The 15,753-nt window shown below is 44.0% G+C and overlaps 1 protein-coding gene across 2 annotated transcripts in view; it reads left to right on the top strand.

Annotated features, from left to right (window-relative positions):
• SYT7 (synaptotagmin 7) overlaps positions 1-15,753 on the top strand; it is a 420,555-nt gene that overhangs the window by 275,736 nt on the left and 129,066 nt on the right. Inside the window, exons 4-5 of one of the 2 annotated variants that reach the window (XM_029583040.1) lie at positions 3,620-3,751; positions 4,421-4,639. The exons of the other annotated variant lie outside the window; for it this stretch is intronic. Of the exons in view, the coding sequence (XP_029438900.1) occupies positions 3,620-3,751; positions 4,421-4,639 (351 nt within the window). The remainder of the gene's footprint in view (positions 1-3,619; positions 3,752-4,420; positions 4,640-15,753) is intronic. 2 annotated transcript variants of the gene reach the window in all.

Raw genomic sequence — 15,753 nt, 5'->3', positions numbered from 1 at the left:
CTACAGTCCCCCCCTAATCTCTTCTGGATGAGCTCTTTGTCTCTGTGACCAGCTATGAAAAGGAGGCAAGCTGGATGATGGCTGGTTTAATTTTCCTTTTCTTTCGCATGGAAAGCGCACAAAGGATGTGATGGAATATTTATGTTCCGTTGATCTGACTCTTTCTTGGGTGAAAGTCAGTTTGTTTCTCGCAACCAGCTAGAAAGAGCTTTCTCGACAGTTCCCAATATTTGCCAGTTTACCTGTGGTTTCAGATGACCGGTTCTGATAACGGACAGATCAAGTGCCAGGAGAGCATGAAGATCTGAGAGGCCCTTGTCTGATGTCTTATCATTGTTTGAAATTTCTTGAAGAGTCTTTTTGAATAGGGACAGGTTAACTTTGCTGTTGCTATCTCTGCACCTCTTCATGTACTGTGGAATGATTTCAGGGCTTTGTCTGGTCTATTAATAATTAATAGAAAGCCATCTTTTGTAATGAGGAGAGAGTGAAGAGGCAAGCACAGCAAGGTGGCAAATATGTACAAAAGGCTAAATATTTGAAATGACTTGACAAAGAACAGTGATTCATCCTTCTTGAAGAGTACATGCTTCGCTTTGTTAGAAAGAGGACCTAAGAGAATAAAAATAGCAAGCGGGCGAAACATAAACTAAACTCTACACTTCTGGGAGCTGAAGCTGAAGCTACCACTGAAGCTAGAAAGCCATCATTTAAAAATCCATCCTTATGAAACTTTTCTGGTTGGAGAATCAGCTATATGGAAGCCTACTTTAGTGACAAGTAAGTAAAAGCAAAGCCAAATCTGTAATGACACCTGACATGAGCATCTAAGTACCTAGAATTTCCATCTGTGTGACAAAATACCTGTCGCAGGTGTACAAGTCCAAGTCTGCGATAGTGGAGGTTCCCGAAAGGCTGATTCAGATCCCAGACTGCTAGGCTCATGTTCCAGGAGATACCCAGAAGCCATTCTGGATCCTGGAATTCCTGTTTATGATACTCGGTGTGACTGGCAGGATATTTCCTAGAACACTTTGTGAAACACTGAGCAAGTTGTTTAACCTCCTTATGTTCAAATGCAGTCCCATATTTATGACAGATTCTTTTTTCCCTATTCTGTGTCTATGGGAAATATGTTTAGTAAATGAGTTCCTTAGATTGCAGGCTCTGCAGGGCAGGTGTAGTGCAGCCATGTTGATTATTCTCTATAATGCTGTGCTCGCAGATGTTGTTTAAATAGTATATGTTATTAGTAAGAAATTCCAGGTTAATGCCAAGGGTTACAGTTTTTACCCTTAAAACATGTTCAAAGGCAGTTGCCTCCCTGATTGCACTCATACGCCCCTCTATAGAATCCAGTATATACTGTGGTTGTTGGTTGATAGTCCACTGGTTAAGGAATAAACTTAGTCTGCTTGGGGTGATCACTGCAGGAGCAACACTCATCCCAGAGCTAATACAGCCCAAATCTAGTCCTCCTCAGTCGGCAGGAAGACATATTGGGTCCTATGTACAAAGCATTTTTCCAATAGACACAAAATAGGAAAAACCCTTTAGTACACAGATTCCTTGTGTTAGACCTTGTGACTGTCCTGAGCAACACACAGAGTTCATGGGCAATGGAAAATTACAGTCTGCCAGATATAAAGAGCCAGAGACAAAGAGAAATTTAACTAGATTAACTTGGCCGTATCCTACTTCACCCTATAATTCTGATTCTCTCCCTGTCAAATTCTGAGATTCATGCTGCCAAATGTGAGGCTGAGGAAGCTCTCAAGTGCAGACATGCATATGCACAAGCAGGCCTTCTCTCTGGCCTTTCATCTGTCATTCTCAGTTTCAAGTGGGCCATGATAGAGCTATTTCATGCCGAAGCTGTAGCAGGAATGGTGGAATTAATTAAGAATTGGGAGCTGAGTACCAGCGCTCAGCCTGGTGGAAACCCTTGAAGTCTCAAATTTGCCACTGACTTCAAAGATAATGGTTGAATGATTTTTCTGTGTCCTAGGAAATACACACAGGGAAGATGTGTGGTTATGTATAGCCATCTGCCAATGCTTTGATTGCTCTTTTTAAATATCTGATCTTTCATTTGGGATTAAATGACCTATTTAAAGTCTCAAGTGATGTAACTCAAGAAAGTATTACACCGCCTACAGAGATGCTGGCTGCTGATATCCTATGGAATCCTAATCTCGCTTATGGATGAGCAGGCAAAGGTGGATCATGTCACTAAGAGGAAATGGACACAATAATCAACCCAAATAGCTATTCGAAGCATCTCTATCTTTCCCCTTTCCTTAAGATACATAATATCATCCTCTTGGAGGCAAATCACCTTAATAGGTCTGCCATTTTTTAGTTCGCCTTAGATTCTACAGGTCTTTGAAAAGTGAGAGATCTACTTGTTTGTTTAGATAGTCTTGGTGCAGCAAGGTGGCTATGGAGCCTACATACCCAATGATACTATCATCCATCTGCCCACTCTTTTTAGATGATTAACCATCCCCTAGCTTCTTCATCATAAGATGTGATCTAAAAGCGTTTATGGAAAAGAGACACTTTTCTAAAATCAATAATTATAGGTTGGCTAATATCTAACCTATAGGTTCTAAATGTAACAAGCATGCACGCCTTCCTTCTGTAGGACGCTAGTTGCTGAGACAAAATTCTCTGTGACAAAGATCATGTATGTGAGGCCTCCCATAAGAAGCCATTACATCCCCAGTGCTTGGACCCAAGAATGATATTTTATTGCAGGAGCAAAGTGATATTGAGCCCTCATTTCTGTAACATACATCGCCAGCATTTCTTGTTTCAACATTCTCCTATCTCTATACTTCTCCTGAATAAAGGGAACATTGCATATATATTTCAGCAGTATTATAAGATCTTCCTTTTGATTTCTTCTGTGATTCAGGGAATTTTCATCCTCCCCACAGACTAAAGAGGCTACACTGCTTTGTAGACCTCCGTCTTCTTGGCTCATGAGCTGAGGAACCCTTCCTGATGGCAAAAGGAGCACAATGCATTCCGAAAAATATTGTTCTATTCAATGCTGGATGCTGCACTATTTCTGTCTGGACAAAGGGGCTCTGGGAAGTTTGTTTTGCAGGTCAAGATTTCAGGAAGGAAATGTATTAAATAATAGTGAGAAGTTTTCAGCTGATTCCGCGGTAGAGGATGATGGAGTGACCCCCACCATATACACTGATTATTCAGCCCCCACCCAGCCACAGGACTAGTGCGTGTTTGTTACCCAAAAGTGCCAAGTGCCTCTGAATCCTCTTTAACAAAAACATCACCTCTTTTTCTTGCTCTCTGACCAGCTTCACAGGATCTGGGTTACCGTCTTCTTCCAGTCCTTTCTACTCGAAAAACATTGCAATAACTATCTTGCCCTTTCCTCCAAAGATCCTGACGATGCTAACCCAGTTTCTTTCACAGGATTTCTCTTCTCTTCTCCTCTGCCTTGCTCCTTCTGTATCCGATGGGTGGCTGCCGTGTCGGCTGCCCTCGATTTCACTCTAATACACCTCTTGTGTTTCTTCCCTCCCTTCTAGGAATTCAGTTTTTTTCTTGTATTTCCTTTTTGTTTTCTCTTTTTCTGCCAATATAGTGATCTAGACAAAGACTTTTGGAATAACAATGACAGCACAGCTCACCAGAAATGGAGCTCCTACCCTCCCAAGGAGTTTATTCTAAACATGTCACCTTACGCGCCATACGGCGATCCAAGGCTGTCCCTCAAGTGAGTTTTTCTTTAACGTGGTTTGATCATATGTAGTGAGTATGTAAAACCCTCTCACACACCTCTCTCCCCTTCTCAGTTAACCACCTCTTCCTTCTCCCTCTTGCTCCACTTCTCCCCTACACTCCACTCCCATGGGCAACTGGACCATGGAGACGAGCAACCCCTCCTGCCCTCTCCTCCTCCTCTTCTGTAAAACACCACTACTCACAGACTTGTCAGCTGTGGACTCTCTCCCACATGCCTCTGCCTCCCCAATCTCTCCCTGCTCTCCCCCTTCTAATGCAAGGACGGGTTGCCCGTTTTTGGTCACTCCGAGTGTACTCTACATTTGCACTGTGTGGTAAAACTCACTAACATGGCTTTTTCTTCCTGTGGCTGACTGTATGGTGCCTCTCCTAACAATTTTCTCCATGTTTAACCCTTTGTTGTTTCTTGAGCTGTGAAATATAGTAACCTTATCGTCATCATAACTCAAAATCTGGGCTGCAGTTTCTTTCCCACTTCCTGTGACAGATGCTTTAGCGTTTTTTGTTGCAGTGCTGATATCTTTCTCTCTCTTCTCTTTTTCTGTCCGTCTGTTTTGTTCTTTCTATATCTATATTTTTTTCTCTCCTTGTGTGTCCGTGCCTGTGTCTAATCTTTTTTTGTATATGGGGCACATGCCAGTGGCTCGGTGCTGTCTGGTAGTAAGTCAGCTGCCTGTGCCACTTCGGGGTTGATGGATAAGGACGGCCGCCAAGGGGAGAAGCAGATCCGGAGAGAGAGCATGAAAAGCAGCATGTCTGCCCAAAGTCACCAGAGTGAGCCCATCAACGGGAAGCCGGGGAGAGGCCGCTGGCATACCGTGCAGAGCCACCTGGCAGCGGGAAAGCTCAGCCGAACCAAGTGAGTTACTGGCACACATGGCACGGGGAACTTAGGGGGGTCCTTAGAAACACAAGACAGGACAGACATCAAGATGGTAGGGAGAAAGTAGGTTAAGGATTGATGCAGGGGGGACTTATTCTCTTTCCTTCCCCCTTCCCCACCCCCCACTCGACACACACCTTTAAAATACTGTCAAGTTTTAATACTTCGCTTAGTTCACCCAAACTGAAAATGCATTGCTAAGTGCCCCATTTAATACCCCATGGTATTTAAGCTGATCAAGGTGCAGCATTATTATCTAGGATTAATCTAATGCTGTGGTTGAGGTAGACAGCCGAGCCATCAACTAACACAGGTCTGCTCGCTTTCATTAATTGCAAGATGCAAACTCAAGTTTAGCCTATGAGCTATTTGCAGTACTGTTTCTTTGTTGTACTGATCTACATGCCAACATTGGATTTCTTTCTAGGCACCGTATTTTCCACATCTTTGCCAGCATTTAGGAAAGCACAGTACCATATTTGGCATAATGAAGGAGCTTTGCATCCAAATCTAAACTACCTGTACCCATGAGCATTTGTAAATGGCACTTCAAAAATAAGAGCTAGTCACTGATCTTCATTCACTAAGCATGCTTTGCATGGCTATTAGCAACAGAATGGAAGAAATACTTTAATGAATCAGATCCTTTGTGTAATGGTGACGAAAGGATTTGAAACAACTTACACCTTGAGAGTCATATGCAAATTGTGCATGGCTTCTGGATCAAACTGATGATGACTTAACATGCTTTAGGAAAATGGGCAATGTGTGTCAAATTAAATTAACCTTTAATTAACATTCCAACTTAAACCTCGATCTGGCTTCCAAGCTGATAATAAAATGATGAATGTATTGCTACAGCAACAGATCGTAGAATCCCCGCGTACCAGCTCCCAACATCTATAAACAAATATTGAAGGATCTGCCATATCACATTTCAGACTAGGAAGCCAAATCTTCAGATCCTCTTTTCTGATGATCTGAATGTACAGTGTGGAAGACTAAAATAAAATCTGAGATTTTGCTCTGCAAATCATTGGTGCCAGGTCCCTATAGCGCTACTATCCGATCCCACCATTAAGATATCAGAGCAGCCATATCTAGAATATATCCAAAAGTGTTCATTTGCCTATATATAATTCTGGGAAATAATATGCCCTTTTTTTCTGCCAGAATGCTGCAAGTCTGCTACCTCCAACCACAGTATCAGACATCAAAGGATGCACACCACCTATATGTGCAGTATTTTTCTAACTGCCCTACCGTTGCTTTCTATTTAGTTTCATCCGCTATGTAAGAGAACACCAGGATGATGCCGATAAATAGAATTTAGCTTAAGCAGTGACGAATGAGTAGTTTAAAATAATAGCAGTAAATTATGCATTAAAATTAGTTATTCTTCATATTTCAGTCTTTCATAATTATTCTCCATTACAAATTAAATGGCGAGAACCTTTCCATAAAATAGTGAGTTAAGATTATATCTTCTGATCCTAGCATAAGCACCATCACCTCCTGCATTCCGGTGATTACTTTCTGTGTCCTCTACATATTTACAATTCTGCAAATATTTTACCAGTGGATCTGAAGTAGCAATATTGGGTAACATGCAGTTATAATAAACAAAATAACTCAATACTAGGTCCATTTATTGTATTCACCTTGCTATAGTTTTACACTAGGCACTACTCCCCCCCCATGAGGAAATATCAGCCCTCTCTCAGCATGCATCGTGCTGTTTCCAAATAACGACAGACGAGTTAGGTGAAAGTAGAAACGTTCAGTCTCTGTTCCTGGGAAACACCAGTTCCCAACATTTTCCTTTTAACATCCTTTCTTCCCGGCCCCCATCACTCCTTATTACCCTTCCTCCCCACTAAGTCCCCTCTCCGTCCCACTTCTCTCCCCATCTCCTCCTTTCCCTTTTCCCCTGGTTTTGCCTTTATAATGACTCCCTTGATGGCAGCCCGTTGTCAGGGGTATCAGCCATGCCCACCCTTCTGGCCCGCTTCCCTCACCAGAAGCTGCGCTCATTCACACCAGTGTAGATATCTGATTCGGTGGTAGTCGGCAGTGGAGGTGGGATGGATTGATGGAAGGCGTTGGGCCCCTTTTAATTGATTCATGACCCATTTATCTTTCCCTAGGGTACCCACATGTATATTTTCTCTAGAAACTGAGGTACAGCAGTAAATGGCCCATTCTTGCACCTAAGTGGGGGAAGGAAAAAGAGTCATGTTTCTAAGGTCAGGGAGCAATATCACATGATGCCTGCCCATCAGCACACATGCAGGTACCAGACCTCTGACATTTCTGCTCCTGCCTGTATACTACTGCTCAGCAATTGGTACCAGCTAGCAATCCAGGCTCCCGCACCACTGTGTCTCTCCCCAGCTGAGAGGCCAGCTTGCCTGCAAACTTTTTTATAGCCGACGGGAAGGTATGCTTCTGTCAGCTGTGGGTCCTGGAGAGCCCACTTTGAGTTTGATTTGACTGAGAGGTCATAAATTGAACTAATTCAAGATTTAAGAGCGCACAGAAAATAGGTCACTGAAGTAGAAGCTGGCATTCTGCCTTCACCTCCTGGATGATCCCAGGAAGCAGATCACTAGAGCTCAGCTGAGCCTGTGCTAAACTGGAAAGGGCGGGGGGAGCGGAGAGGGAGGGAGAAGAGAGGAGGCTTTACCATCTCCAATGCAATTATTGTGTCAGGAAACGAAAATGAGCACAAAACCGGATCTTATAGCAGCTCCCTCCCTCTCTCTCTCTCTTTCCCTGGCTTTTCTCTCTTATAATAACCTGGGTTCTGTTTGTGAGCTTTTTTTGCAGAAACATATTTTCACTTGCTGCTCCTCTCTCTCTTTGCTCTATTGGGACCGTGCTAGGGCTTGTCCATTCCTGTACGTTATTTTGGGGGTCTTAACTATTTAAGGAAAGAGATGCGGGCAGAGCAACCTGGGAAGCGGACTCAGCATACACAAGTAGAAGCTGGAAGAGATTCATGTGCAGAGGCAGCTCAGTTCTAGTTACCTCTGTGTGTCCCTTGGTTTTAATATTTATTCCCGAACAGCCCCTTTCTGCTGTAATTACTTCACAAGGGTTATATCAGAGCAAGGAGGATTTTTGTTAAATTATTGGGAAGGTTGTCATGTAATGGTTCCCATCTTCATTGAATAAATGGAAATAATTTATGGATATACAATTTGTGGATGCAGCCTGCTCAGATGTTGGGCGAGGATATAAGATACAAATCTAATAACTAAATAAATAACACCACCACCCCCCCCCCCCCAAACGCTCACCATGCTGTGATATTAAAAGCAAACGTCGGTTGTACAAAGATGTAGCAGAAGCTGGGTGGCACATGTTAAAACAGAAAGAAGAGTCTTGGATGTGCCCTGGGGAGATAATGAGGATAAAGAGTAGGCGTTCCATGGAGGAGTAGGAGGACTCAGTAGACAGTGTGCGGGAGAAGGCATGCATATATATCAGTGGTACTTTTTCCATTCAGTAAGCTATTATAGGAGTAAAGCAAGGCTCAGAGAATCGCATGCAAAGTTTGTTTTGACTGTTAAGTAGCCTGTTTAGGATAGTGGCACTGCACTGTATGACTATGTAGGTCCTGAGCCTCAGCTTTAAAAGCAGTACTGTGAATGGAGGTGGTCTTTGTGAACGAATGGGTATGGAGAATTTGGTGTACACATGAAAAGAGGATATGTGTATGGGGAAAGAGATGTGATATATATGCAGAGGGAGAGGTATATGATGTGTATATGTATGGCGGGAGAGGTGTGTGTATATATATATATATATATATATATATATGTATATATGCTTGATTATGGAGGAAAAGAGGAATGAGGAGTGTGTGAATATATATGAACAATACCTTCCCATTTTGTGTTCATAGCCGGTCTTGAAAAAACCATAAGGAACTTTGCACTTCATTTTAGTTCAGGAAACTGCAGAGGTGGCAGATGGATAGATACTGCCAAGAAGTTGCCCAGCATTGCATGTACTGCTAGGGATGTGAAATTCTTTTTTTGGCATGCATAACTGTATCATCTAACAGTGTCGTTGATGTGGTGCCTTGGTTCAGATCCTCCACAACATTTTCCGGCCCTTAGAATTTTATTAGCCCTGGAGTTTTGCCACAGAAGACACAAGCCCGATAGTAGGCCTGTGCCAAAATGTAAGTCTTGCCTGTATCCCATAAATAACTTGTACAGCTATTTCCAATGTAGCTCTTCAATAGTCAGCCAACAGTTGCACCTAACTGAGAGTTCAAGGACATGGGGAAAAGAGCTAGTGTTGACAATGGAAATTTATGTGGTCATCTACCCAAGTGATGGAAAACCAGAAAGTAAGTCTTAATCTGAACAGACTACCTCGCCTTTCTTCTAGGGTGTATATGTTTAGATCTTTGAATCTATCCCCATATGCTTTAGAACAATGGTCCCCAACCCTGTCCCGAGGGCTCACCAGCCAGTCGGGTTTTCAAGATATCCACAATGAATATGCATGAGAGAAAATTTGCATGTTATGGAGGCAGTGCATGCAAATTTTCTCTCATGCATATTCATTGTGGATATCCTGAAAACCCGACTGGCTGGTGGGCCCCCAGGACAGGGTTGGGGACCACTGCTTTAGAACAAAGGCCACTGATCATTTTAGTATCCACCCTTTGCACCGACTCCAGCTGGTTTATATCCTTTTGAAGCTGCAGTCTCCAGAATTGTACTCAGTATTCCACATGAGATCCCACCAGGGACCTATACAGGGGCAATATCACCTCCCTTTTTCTGCTGATCATCCCTCTCCCTGTGCAGCAAAGCATCTTTCAGGCTTTTGCCATCACTTTATGTGCCTGTTTGGCCACCTTAATATCAAAGATACAATCAGCTCCAGGTCCCGCTCTTCCTTAAAGCTTAGAAGAATTTCATCTCTAATACTGTCCCTCTCCCTTGGGTTTTTGAATCTTAGCTGTCAGTCTCTAGAAAATTCCTCCAGCTTCACTAAATCCCTCCTTATGTTTTCCACACCTTCTTGGCTGTCTACACTATTGCAGGTTTTGGAATCATTGGCAAAAAGACAAATCTTTCCCGACAATCCTTCCGCTTTGTTTTTCACGAAAATGTTGAAAATAACGGTCCCAAATATAATGGCTACCAAAAATGTGAAGGACAAGGAGTAAACTTGAAAATCCACTTACGTGCATTAAACCAGGAGCATGGAGGCAGGCACTTGAAGTTGGAAGGAGTGTGACCAAAATGGCCTTGCATGCAAGATTGTGCCCAAGTTGGGATGCCCAGTGCCAATCTCGCATGCAAGGCCTTTTTGCCAAGAGAAATCAAAGGGTAAGCTCTCTTGAATGGGCATCTACAGCTATTTGAGATGCACAGCACCAAAGTGCATGCTGTTCAACTGTAGGTGCCTAATCTAGAGAGCTTACTCTTTGATTTCACTTGGCATGCCTTGCCCAAATCAGGATGCCCAATGCCAATCTTGCAGTCATTTTGATCACACTCCTTCCAACTTTAAGTACTTACGTCCTTACGGCTGTTTTAAAGCACTTTATAAAGCTCTTTTCTGCATTAGTGCAGTGTGGTAACTTGGTGATAGTGACTTGGGAAACAGCCAGGAGGAACAAGGAGCAGACTCTGGCTGTTTCCTTTATGTACAATTTACTTACAGTCAGGCCGATACAGTACAGTGTGCTCCGATGGAGCGCACTGTTAGCTTGCTATTAGACGCACGTTTTCCCTTACCCCTTATTCAGTAAGGGGCGGATTTTCAGAGCCCTGCTCGCCTAAATCTGTCCAAAACCGTGCGGATTTAGGCGAGCAGGGCCCTGCGCGCCGGTAAGCCTATTTTACATAGGCCTACCGGCGCGCGCAGAGCCCCGGGACTCGCGTAAGTCCCGGGGTTTTCGGAGGGGGTGTGTCGGGGGGCGTGTCGGGGGGCGGGCCCAAACGCGCGGCGTTTTCGGGGCGTGTCGGGAGCGTTCCGGGGGCGGGCCCGGGGGCGTGGCCGCGCCCTCCGGACCCGCCCCCAGGTCGCGTCCCGGCGCGCAGGAGGCCCGCTGACGCGCGGGGATTTACGCCTCCCTCTGGGAGGCGTAAATCCCCCGACAAAGGTAAGGGGGGGGCTTAGACAGGGCCGGGTGAGTGGGTTAGTTAGGGGAAGGGAGGGGAAGGTGAGGGGAGGGCAAAAGGAAGTTCCCTCCGAGGCCGCTCCGATTTCGGAGCGGCCTCGGAGGGAACGGGGGTAGGCTGCACGGCTCGGCGCGCGCCGGCTATACAAAATCGATAGCCTTGCGCGCGCCGATCCAGGTTTTTAGCAGATACGCGCGGCTCCGCGCGTATCTACTAAAATCCAGCGTACTTTTGTTTGCGCCTGGAGCGCAAACAAAAGTAGGCCTATTCGCGGAGTATGAAAATCCGCCCCTAAGGGAAGGAAAACGCGCATCCAACCCGCGGCACCTAATAGGGCCCTCAACATGCAAATGCATGTTGATGGCCCTATTAGGTATGCGCGCGGGATACAGAAAGTAAAATGTGCAGCCAAGCCGCACATTTTACTTTCAGAAATTAGCACTGACCCAAAGGTCGGCGCTAATTTCTTCTGGCGCTGGGAAAATGCACAGAAAAGCAGTAAAAACTGCTTTTCTGTGCACCCTCCGACTTAATATCATAGCGATATTAAGTTGGAGGTCTCGAAAAGTTAAAAAGTTAAAAAAAAAATTTGAATTCGGCCCGCGGCTGTCGGGCTGAAAACCGGACGCTCAATTTTGCCGGCGACCGGTTTCTGAGCCTGTGGCTGTCAGTGGGCTCGAGAACCGACGCCGGCAAAATTGAGCGTCGGCTGTCAAACCCGCTGACAGCCGCCGCTCCAGGCCAAAAGGAGGTGCTAGGGACGCGCTAGTGTCCCTAGTGCCTTCTTTTCCCCGTTTTTACCGCGTCACCTAATTTAAATACAGAATCGTGCGCACTGGCGAAGGGCCGGTGCGCGTGCCGGGAGAGCGGGCGTTCGTCCGCTCTCCCGCAGACTTTACTGAATCGGCCTGTCTGAAAGAAAAGTCAAACAAACAAATGCAGCTCACCTTAAGTTCAGGTAGCACATAGACATCACACATAGCAGGACTTTGCATAGCATGGGTTCCTGTCTGTTCCCCAGGGCCTTTCTAACCCTTCTAGGGCCTGAACTTTTGGATACTGGAGAGGGGCTCCTCCCTTCACCCAGGATTTCTTGTGGGTCTGGTCCCTTAAGGTGATCTGAGAGAGTTTCCTATAGATTCCCTCAAGTGTGAATTTTTCAGTTTAATGCCAATTGTAACGCACATTTTTTGTTTAGCGAGCCTTTTTAGGTTTGGTCTGCATCCCATTACTTACTGCATCCTGCAGGGACTCCTATTTTTAACATGTGTGTTAAGTAAAACCCGTGTAAAATTAAACTCCGATTTTAGCACTGGTTTATTACATCGGCCCCAATGTGTCTATCCCACACTGGCAAGAAGCAACAGCAACCTTTCTCTCTCCTGTCCAAATGTATATTCCTTTTGCAAAACTCAGCTACAGAAACAAGCTCCTCTCTCACTGAACTCCAAGAGAGAAATGATTCAGAATGGTGACTGCGCTAAAAGTAGCTTTCACTTTCAAATTTAAAAAAAAATTAGAAAGTCATTATCAATCCCTGCAGCTGCCAGCTGGGATAGGCTGGTTGAAAAAGTGCTTGACCTTGATTGGTCCTCCACCTTCCTTGTCTCTTCCCATCCTGGCTCTGCTCTCTCTGGCTTGCCTTCAGTAAAACAAACAAAAATAACAACCTGCAGGTTTGCTTGTCTTGTAGACTTTAATGGATCCAAAAATGAATGCAAATGAAAATGTGTTGCTGTTTTTGGAACTCCCATCAACCTGTTTCATTTGGAATGGAACAAACCAAAAATAGTCTTTTTTGGTTCAGATTACCCATTCATTCCAAACAAATGCACATCCCTAATTACAACCTGATGTAATGCAGGCATTAAAACCTGCAAGTAATTCATATAGATCCCTATATATATGCTGAGGTTCATATTCAAAGGGTTTTGTGTTTTGAGTAATCCATACAAAACCCATTTAAATTTCCTGCTCTTCTAACTGGATTAATTTTAGTCATTGTCTGGATAAAATGTATCCAGATAAATTGGGGGACATTCTAGGACAGGGCAAAGTTTATTATGATCTTTATTTATGTACAATATTTCCATGCCGCATGTATCCAAAGTGGCTTACATAAAAAAACCATTCAAAAAATGTATACACAGAAAATACAATGCCCATACAAAATGTTATTCCACTATTCAGAGTTATCTGGATAAAGCTGATTGTGGTACAGAGCAATCCCAAAGTTATCCCGTTAAGGTTAGCATTATGCAGGTAGCAACTTTAACGGAGTATGTTCACGGGCATGGTTAAAATCATCTGTATATTCAGCAGGAGACTGATCCCATTGAATATGAGTGACAACTTATCTGATTAGCTTTAGCCAGATAACTTGTCCGCTTGCTGCTTTCTGAATATTGAATTCACTAATGCTAACTGGGGCTATAAATAGTATGAATGAGCCCTGCTTGCCAAGGAAACAGAGCAGTATACGTCTTTTTAAAAAATGTCTTCAGTCTTAAGGATCCATAATCCCAAGGATGTTAAATATATTTGAGTGAAGGTATATGTAAAAGGATTTGCCTATATGTGGAAAGTCTGTAGTGTGCAGGAGTGAGCGTGTGAGCTGTGACGAAATAAGCGAGTTAGCAAAGAAGCTGCGAGTGAACCTGGGCACAGAATAGCGTGAAAGAGATGGTTATGCATGTTAAATAGACCATTGCAGCAGGGTAGGACAGTTAGGAGGCCCATCTTCAGTGCCACTTAGCTAAGTTTCACCTTATCCGACTAAGTGGCAGTGGCTGAATATGTGCCCGGGATCACGGCCTCCTCTTAGCTGGTTAAATAGCCTCCTAAGTGGCAGGCAGGGTAAGGGCATAACTAGGAAGGAGCTGTTAGCTGGATAATTTATCTGGCTAACTCCGATACTAAGAATTTAGCCAGATAACATATCTGGCTAAGCCTGGTCATCCTGTAGTCCTAAAGTTAACATGATAGACCTATCCGGCTAACTTTAGGATAGCCAGATATATTCAGCAGTGCACCAATAGGTTTATCTGGCTTAACCAGCCAAGCCGCACAGCAGCTGAATGTGGACTAGGTTTTAAAAGGCAAGTGTTATGATCCCCTGTGAAGGCATTGCCTCTGTAAAAACACACTTATATATGCAAAACTTCATCCTGTGGTTTAAAAATAAAGGAAAAGGGCCTTGTTTAGTTGAATTGCCTTCCTAGGAATTAATTGGAAATGCATGGCTGCAAGAGTCTTATTGCTGGCGTAGACAGAAGCCTCAAGCAAGAGTAAATCTATTCGACTATGAGAGCTCCTAGAACTGAATAAAGTGCATGTATTTATTTCGCTGAATAGATGTTTGTAGGCTGAGTGGAGGGCACTAATGGAGGGTCAACAGGTTTTGTTTTGTTTTTTTCTGTTACATGCCTTCCAGAAACCAAAAAACAATTTGGGTGAATCCAGCTCTAAAATAAATTCTTTAGCTGAGTGAACATTAAATAAACTTGCAGGAAGCATTCTGGAAACCTCTTTTGGTTCAGAACTTTAAACACCGCTATGGAATGGGGAAAGTGCAACAGACCATATCTGATCAATCGGATGTGCTTGTTGTCCCAGAATAAGCGGCTTCCACAGCAGTCAGTGTTATCCACTAATGATAAACCTAACAGCCATTTGAGGAGTTAATTTAACTATTTTGTAAACACAACGACATGAAAAAATGCAATGTGGTTACCTATTTCCAAATGGAGTGCATTCTCACTTCCTAGCCATGCTGTTGTTTGCATTCAGCTTAATCGGGCACAACTGAGATTCTCTTTAATGTCATAGGCGAGACTTTATTTCCTCAAGGGTGGTTAATTCTGCTCCTAGCAAAACATGGAATGGCTCAAACCATCTCGTAATGAAAGCCTTAAAATATTTTCAGGTCAGGACGGAACGTTGCTACCATCCCACGGAGGCTTGATGACCTGCTGTTGGTCTTGGTCAGTTTCCTAAGGATGGGGCGTAAGAAGAACCCCACTAAAATCGAGAGCAGATTTGATGAGCTTGGCCCATTGGCTCAGTGGCAGTGCTGGGCGCCACCATGCAGAAGGTGCCCCGGGTTTCGTGCACGAATTGTCTTCCACTCCCTGGGTTGGCTGGGGCATGAGATTCTGTGGGGGTGGTATTCACAGCCCCTGGGGAGGAGAGGAGAGAGGGGGTCATGGTCATCCCTCCAGGGCGACTACATTTGGTATAGTCAGCAGTTTCAGCAGCGTAGCCAACCAAAGCATGGGAAAATAACTCAATTACTTGGTTACGCTATATTAGGTAAATAAAGCTCCAGTTTCCAGTGCTGCTAGTCCCACATTTTCAGGAGCACTGCATTCATTAGAAATTAAAAAAAAAAAATTGAAAAGAAACGTATGAAACAGTCTGAACGTGAATTCTAGATGTTTCCTCTCCGTACAATAAAGTTACACAATGGGAAAAGTGAAATTTGCCATAATAACCAGGCAATTTTTAGGTGTCATCCTCCTTTTTACTGTGACACCTAAAGTACAAGTTTTAGAGACTTTGTTAGAAAAAGCTTTTTAGGCATTTCCAAAATGTGAAAAGTGCTATTAAGTTCACTGTGACTGATCATAGTGCTGAACAGCAGCCAAACATATTTTAAAATCCCCCCGCCCCTCCCCCGCCGGCGTATTGGTTGATAGTGTTGTGAACCGAAAGTACTATAAATCCTTCCCAGTTCTGTCTCATTGAATATTTGTAATTCTCACTTGCCGAGCGGAACAAAACTGACCAGAGAGGTGACCTTGGACCAGCGGATACACGCATCTCCAGCCAGGTCACTGGTCTGTCTGGGACCAAAAGCAAATTCATATGAAAGACTGTTTCTACGGGGCACAGCCCAACTAGCGGTGCAGGCTGCGTGTGCATTCTACTTTACAG

This window comes from Rhinatrema bivittatum, chromosome 17 (assembly GCF_901001135.1).
Source record: "Rhinatrema bivittatum chromosome 17, aRhiBiv1.1, whole genome shotgun sequence".
In the NCBI taxonomy this organism is placed as follows: domain Eukaryota; kingdom Metazoa; phylum Chordata; class Amphibia; order Gymnophiona; family Rhinatrematidae; genus Rhinatrema; species Rhinatrema bivittatum.
This window is presented reverse-complemented; position numbering and strand designations above follow the sequence as displayed.